Source organism: Zootoca vivipara, chromosome 6 (genome assembly GCF_965207765.1).
Source record: "Zootoca vivipara chromosome 6, rZooViv2.hap1.1, whole genome shotgun sequence".
NCBI lineage: Eukaryota > Metazoa > Chordata > Lepidosauria > Squamata > Lacertidae > Zootoca > Zootoca vivipara.
Window position 1 is genome coordinate 84268510 of NC_142589.1, and position 7541 is coordinate 84276050.

At 47.3% G+C, this 7541-nt stretch overlaps 1 protein-coding gene across 1 annotated transcript in view; it reads left to right on the forward strand.

The window, feature by feature from the left end:
• Positions 1-3298, forward strand: part of SLC5A5 (solute carrier family 5 member 5) — a 31751-nt gene extending 28453 nt beyond the window's left edge. Inside the window, exons 14-15 of the mRNA XM_060275431.2 lie at positions 546-649; positions 1758-3298. Of these exons, the coding sequence (XP_060131414.2) occupies positions 546-649; positions 1758-1952 (299 nt within the window). The 3' untranslated portion in view covers positions 1953-3298. The remainder of the gene's footprint in view (positions 1-545; positions 650-1757) is intronic.
• Positions 3299-7541: the final 4243 nt, after the last annotated feature.

Genomic DNA, 7541 nt, shown 5'->3' on the forward strand with positions numbered 1-7541 from the left:
TATAAAGCTGCTATACAGTGGTGTCTCGCTAGACGAATTTAATTCGTTCCACGGGTCTTTTATTATAACGAAAAATTCGTCTAGCGAATCCCATAGGAATGCATTGATTTCCCCCCCCCATAGGAACACATTAATTGAATTTCAATGCATTCCTATGGGAAACCGCGATTCGCTAGATGAATCTTTCGTAAAACGAATTCGTCTATCGAGGCAACCTCCACTCGGAAAAACCTTTCGTTAAGCGGAAATTTCGTTAAGCAGGGCATTCGTTAAGCGAGGCACCACTGTATTACAGTACTGATATTTTATCCATTCTATACATCAGTTCCAAATTTTTAAACGACAAATTCTCATTTGTTGCTATCGTTCAAATCCCGCATACATTTTGAAATAACCATGATGTGCTGTTGTGTTTTTGGGTTTTTTTTTTCAAATATTCCACAGAATAATTCCATTTTGGAAGTTGATTCCATCACTTCATGTTTCATTGCCTTTAAAAAGTGTGCAAATTCTCTCTCCCTCGTGGTTCTGGGTTTTTTTTGCAGGGCCTGAGAAAAGGAGCTCAAAGAAGCCAGGCGTGCTCTGGTGGGACGTCATGAAGCAGACTGCCATGGTCTCCCCAGAGGGGCTGAAGAAACCTTTCACCAAGGTGGGACAGCGGGGAAATTGGGCACTCTGATAATGGTGGGCAGTGGACAGTGTGCCGGACCCCCTTAATGGAGCTGCCATCACTCAGTGTAGAGAACAGGGGCCACCTGAACCCTCATATTCCAGCTTGATCATCGCACTCACCTCCAACTGCAGGAACTTTGCTGGCTGTTCCCCACTTTGGAGAGGCTCCTCTGACAGCAGCCTTTAGTGTCATTGTTCCAGTCCTGTGGAACTCTCTGCCACTAGAGCAGCATTACCTGAATCTGGGCCTTCAGCTGTTTTTGGACTACAGTTCCCACCAACCCTGCCCACTGGTCCTGCCAGCTAGGGATCTCTATTGATCAATTCATAGAACCATAGAATCATAGAATCGTAGAGTTGGAAGAGACAACAAGGGCCATCCAGTCCAACCCCTGACAAAGCATTCCTGACATATGCCTGTCAAGCCTCTGCTTAAAGTCCTCCAAAGAAGGAGACTCCACCACACTCCTTGGCAGCAAATTCCACTGCCAAACAGCTCTTACTGTCAGGAAGTTATTCCTAATGTTTAGGTGGAATCTTCTTTCTTGTAGTTTGAATCCATTGCTCCGTGTCCGCTTCTCTGGAGCAGCAGAAAACAACATTTCACCCTCCTCTATATGACATCCTTTTATATATTTGAACATGGCTATCATATCACCCCTTAACCTTCTCTTCTCCAGGCTAAACATACCCAGCTCCCTAAGCCGTTCCTCATAAGGCATTGTTTCCAGGCCTTTGACCATTTTGGTTGCCCTCCTCTGGACACGTTCCAGCTTGCCAGTTTCCTTCTTGAACTGTGGTGCCCAGAACTGGACACAGTACTCCAGGTGAGGTCTGACCAGAGCAGAGTACAGTGGTACTATTACTTCCCTTGATCTAGATGCTATACTCCTTTTCCTGCTTACAATACCCTTACGAGAAAAGCAGAAGCAAAACAAGCAAGGTTACTCTGCCCCCTTGCCTTTCCGCCTTAAATCATTATTTATGGTTTCTTTATCGTTTCTTTCTTTTCATCTTGTTTGGGTGTAAATCTGGATCCATATTTTCTCAATTTGCTTCCTTCCATTTCTCAACCGTCCGCACAGGATACAGTGAACTCTCCCGATCTGCAGAAGAAAGCCTTTGGCTCAGAGTCTCTGGCGCCCAGCTTCCCAGCCGAGGAGAAGACCCTGTTGGCCAAGGAGGAGATGGCATCATCAGAGGCGTCCGAGGAGAACCTCTGTGTCTGCAACGCTTTTGACAGCAGCTCTTTCCACCTGCTCAGAGAGACCAACGTGTAAAGGGTTGGGCACCTTGAGGCCAGAAGCCTCCTGGACCAGCTTGACTTGGGGAAGGACCCCATTTTGGGAGGGGTGGACCTCATTCCACAAAGGGGTATTTGTAGGCCTCTGGCCCAGGCTAGGCTGCAACCTCTGGAGAAATTTGGGCAGGGCATTCCTGGCCTGTTCTCAAAATCTGGCCAAGTTGTGCCAACAACACGGGGCGACGTGGACCCTGGGTGGCTTCTGCTTGTCCTTTTGGAGGACACGCCTCCCCAACTGGGTCCTGTGACGAGGGAGCTGTCAAGCAACACACTCGGCAATAGCCGAGAGAAGCCAGGCAGACAGTGAGCTTCTTCATCAGTCCATTTATTAGTATCAAACAGAAACACAGGGAGATCCATAAAGCGTGCTCCCTCGAGGCTTGAGTTGCTGCCCAGGGTGCCTGCTCCTCTCCCCAGAAGCTCACTTTCTCCGTATCAACCCGTCCTGCTGCCTACGGCGGCTGCCAAGGGACCCCTTCTGTCGATGTCTAGTTTTCTGCTCTGTGACATGGAGGAAACACCTGGTTTTAGGGGAAGGAGGGGGATCTATCAGGCTCTCAAGGGACATCGTACCAACTGGCTCTGGTACTCTCCTTATCACATCCGGCTCCTGTCTCTGTTCAGGGCTGGTACATCGGCTAGCTCACCCCTGTTCCTTGCCCTCCAATATTTCCTTCTCCTTCTCCTTCTCCTTCTCCTTCTCCTTCTCCTTCTCCTTCTCCTTCTCCTTCTCCTTCTCCTCCTCCTCCTCCTCCTTCTCCTCCTCCTGTTTCCCACCACCAAGGATCTGGGTCCATACTATCTTCTTCTGCCCCCTCCCTGGGCGCCTCTTAGGGTGGCCGTTTCCACCACTCCTCCTCATCTAGCCTGATATCTATTTTCCATTTTCACCTGGAAATGGAGGAGTTTGAGACTGGTGAAGATGAGAAAAAACAGATGTTGCAAACTGGAATATTATTATTATTATTAGTTTTATTTTACCCCGCCCATCTGACTGGGTTGCCTCAGCCACCCCGGGCGGCTGGTGTATACTTTGCTCTCGGAGGCTTCGTTTGATCAGAATCGAGTCAACACTTCCAGAGTTAACACTTGTAATGTACTGAGCTGAATCCTAGAACAATAGGATTCAGAATCAGCAGTCTGATTGGTCCGCAGGAGCTACCCAATCCAACTCCAGGTGGAAGTGAATCCGCAACCTCATTGGCCTGCAGGAGCAGCCAATCAGGCGGCTGGCAGAAGTGAATCTGCAACCTGATTGGCCTGTAGGAGCAGCCAATCAGGCTGCAGGCAGAAGTCAATCCACAACCTGATTGGCCCACAGGTAGCCCCTGAAGTAGCCAATCACGCAAGGCCCATTGTGTAAATAATGTATATAAGCAGATGGTTTTGGGGAAAGAGCCAGTCTTCTCTTCTTCTCCTTGATGACTATGAGCTGAATAAAGAGCATGAAATTCACTCTCGACTTCGAGTATATTTCACACTAAATACATCTCTTCTAGTTAAGGAACCACCATAGCTGCTAGAGGGCTGTAGAAATTTGTGTCCTGGGCTTTTTAGACTCGCCTACCCATGTACTAGGGACGCGGGTGGCGCTGTGGGTTAAACCACAGAGCCTAGGGCTTGCCGATCAGAAGGTTGGCTGTTCGAATCCCCGCGACGGGGTGAGCTCCCGTTGCTTGGTCCCAGCTCCTGCCAACCTAGCAGTTCGAAAGCACGTCAAAATGCAAGTAGATAAATAGGGACCGCTCCAGCGGGAAGGTAAACGGCATTTCCGTGTGCTGCTCTGGTTCGTCAGAAGCAGCTTTGTCATGCTGGCCACATGACCTGGAAGCTGTACGCCGGCTCCTTCGGCCAATAATGCGAGGTGAGCGTGCAACCCCAGAGTCGGTCACGACTGGACCTAATGGTCAGGGGTCCCTTTACTTTACCCATGTACTAGGGACGCGGGTGGCGCTGTGGGTTAAACCACAGAGCCTAGGGATTGCCGATCAGAAGGTTGGCGGTTCGAATCCCCGCGACGGGGTGAGCTCCCGTTGCTCGGTCCCAGCTCCTGCCAACCTAGCAGTTCGAAAACACGTCAAAGTGCAAGTAGATAAATAGGTACCGCTCCGGCAGGAAGGTAAACGGCATTTCTGTGCGCTGTTCTAGTTCGCCAGAAGTGGCTTTGTCATGCTGGCCACATGACCCAGAAGCTGTACGCCGGCTCCTTCGGCCAGTAAAGCGAGATGAGCGCTGCAACCCCAGAGTCGTCTGTGACTGGACCTAATGGTCAGGGGTCCCTTTACCTTTACCTTTACCCATGTACTATTAGAAACTAAAGGGGTGCCTTGGTTGCCAGATGTGAAATACCTTGGCATTATTTCCAGCTCACCTGCCCCCACCATCCTTGCCACTTCTCAGGGCCTTCTGCAACGTTTCCTTTTGGACCTTGATCCTCCTCCTGCTTGCCTCCACCTGTCATGGAAAAGCCACTCTGTACGTGCTCAGAGGGCAAAAGCTTAGGCTGGAGGATGGGAATCAAGTCTGGCTTGGCCCCTGCTGTGCTCTCTCCTCCATATTCTGTCCCATGTTGGCCGTCCTCCTGTCGGAGGGCCTGGATTGAATGGGTGGCGTTACTCAGAGGGTGTATGTTCCTATCTATGCATATAAAGATATATATTCAGTCTGCTCTGGCTTCCAGTGATCAAAGGACTCTGGTGTTGTGCCAATGGAGGGGGGGAATGCTCAGCATGAAATAAAGAGAATGTTGTACAAAAGCCAATGCTAATTCTGTGTTTGGGATTACAAATTCAGAAGGGAACGGATACATATGCCTGTGGCCAAAATGAGGATGTTGCATAAGGTGTGAGGTTGAGGCACAAGATAGGTGGGAAGAGAGGAAAGGGGAGGGAGAGTAGAGGGGGTTAGTAAACTTTTGTTCTTTTACATGGTGTATGTGTGAGGTTTTTATAAGCCTCTACTCTCAGCCACCAGGAGCATCGTAGTAGGACACTAGAGTTACAGTGGTACCTCTACTTATAATAACTCTACTTACGAATATTTCTACTTACGAACGGAGCTCCGTCCGCCATCTTGGATGCAGTTTAGATAGGATTTTTTCTACTTACGAATTTTTAGATAGGGTTGCTTCGACTTACGAATTTTTTCTCCCAATGCATTCCTATGGGATTCGACTTACAATTTTTTTCGACTTACGGATGTGCGTTCAGAACGCATTAAATTCGTAAGTAGAGGTACCACTGTATAACTTTTTGACTTTCCCCCCCTTCAAAAACAAAAAACAAGAACGATTTCCTGTATCATAAAGTGATGAACCTTTGCTTAGAAATACTGAAAAATGGACTAATTCTTCTCAGTTGTGAAAAATGGTCACCCCAAAATGAAAAATTGGAATCACCGTATATATAACCTTACTACTCATAAGTATAAGCACTTCAAAAAAATTTAAGGAACTGTTTGGAACTTTTACAGCTGTCTGAAACTTCCTAAAAACTGTCTTGGGAAAATCCCTGGAAGTGAGAGCCACCTGTCCTCCAGATCCCATCTGTGCGCACAAAACGCAACCAAACTGATGCGGGAAATTTATGGTGCTTGAAGCAGAAACCAAGACCAACTGCAACCTTGATTTATTCTAAGCAATAAGATGTACAAAATGTACAAAACTTTGTGCAAGTATTAGAAAATTTGCAAACTCAATTCCCCCCCCTGTATTTTATTTAAAAATGCATTATACAGTTACATATACAAAAACGATTTGTGGATTTTGGGGTGACCTTTTTTCAAAAGATTTGGAAATGACAGTTCATTCCTTTGTTTTTAGGCAAAAGTTTATCTAACTAAGCTTCAGGAACAGCAGGTTGTAAAAAAGTTATAACCCTACTGGAAACTAGAGGGATCTGTCTGGAATGAACATGGATCACTGGTACCAAACTGTATATGGATAACAGCTGTACTACAAAAGCTAACCAACAGACTGAAACTGACACAGGGACAAATAAGAGAGGGTGCCTTCACCCAGGGGTGACTCCTCTTTCGTACGTACACAGCCCAACAAGATAAGAACAAGAACCCACTGACAGCAAACGAATTGATAGGGCTAAGTTGACCCAACACACACATGCAAATACAGTGGAACCTCGGTTTACGAATTTTCGGTTTACGAACGCCGCGGACCCGTCTGGAATGGATTAATTCACTTTCCATTACTTTCAATGGGAAAGTTCGCTTCAGTTTATGAACAGACTTCCGGAACCAATTACACCCATGCTTCGGGTTAAGTACGCTTCAGGTTGAGTACTCCGCGGACCCGTCTGGAACGGATTAATCCACTTTCCATTACTTTCAATGGGAAAGTTCGCTCCAGTTTATGAACGCTTCAGTTTAAGTACTCCGCGAACCGTCTGGAACAGATTAATCCACTTTCCATTACTTTCAATGGGAAAGTTCGCTTCAGTTTATGAACGCTTCAGTTTATGAACAGACTTCCGGAACCAATTGTGTTCATAAACCGAGGTACCACTGTAATATACTCCATAGTTATAATCATTTTTGGTACCCAGCATTCCGTCAGGTAGAAATGTGCTCCCCTGAACTTTTTAACTTATTGCTCCTGCAAGCTGTCCTTAAAAGTGCTGCTCTAGAGGCAAATCAAACCACCTTTTCAGAAACGGAAGAACTTCCCAGACCCGCCCCCTCCCCCCGGGCATATATGGCCAAGCCCTGGACCTTCACAGGCAGCTTCCCTTGAGTTTGAAGAACCAGGTGCCTCCCACTACCCATCACCAGCCTGGAATTGCCCTAGAAGGGGGGTTCTGGGATGGAGGAGGTGGTGTGTGTATCTTCAGGTCACAGGGTTGACCCTTTAAGACTCTGAAGTCCCTCCCCATGGGGGTAGAACCTGGAGGACTTAGTCTGGACCCAGAGGGATAAAAGGCCTCTGTTTGCTCCCAACCTCGGTTGCAGCAACTGTCTCAACTCTCCTTGGTATGGCAACCTCCAGCCTTTCTGTGTGTGGGATCTAGCACTGGAGCAGAATGCTAGATATATTATCCCTTTGGAGAAGGGGACACAGCTAGGGTTTCAGAGACAGGCATCCCCCACTGGCCATGGGAAGAAGCGATGGGTGGGGAGAGAGCCAATCATAGAATTGTAGGCTTGGAAGGGACCCCAAGAGTTATTTAGCCCAACCCCCTGCAATGCAGGAATCTCAGCCAAAGCATCCATGACAGATGGCAACCTCCAAAGAAGGGAGAATACGCAGCAACTTCAACACTTGAATAGAATGGCACAATTCTCTCTGGTTCTTCACAGTTTTTATTGTTTGAGAGAAAAAGGATATTTGGGGGAAATACAGACAATTGCTTAGACTTTTGGAAAGTAACCAAACCTGCTCTCATTGCTAACTGCAGAATTTGACGGGAGAGTTTGCATTGATAATTAGGAAACTGAGACAGGAGAGGATATATTATTTAATCATATCCTTCCTAACTTGCGCTAGCAAGTTCCATATTCTAGCAGAGTTCCAAACACCCCCCCCCTTTTAAATTACACAGCGGTTAGCTTGTTG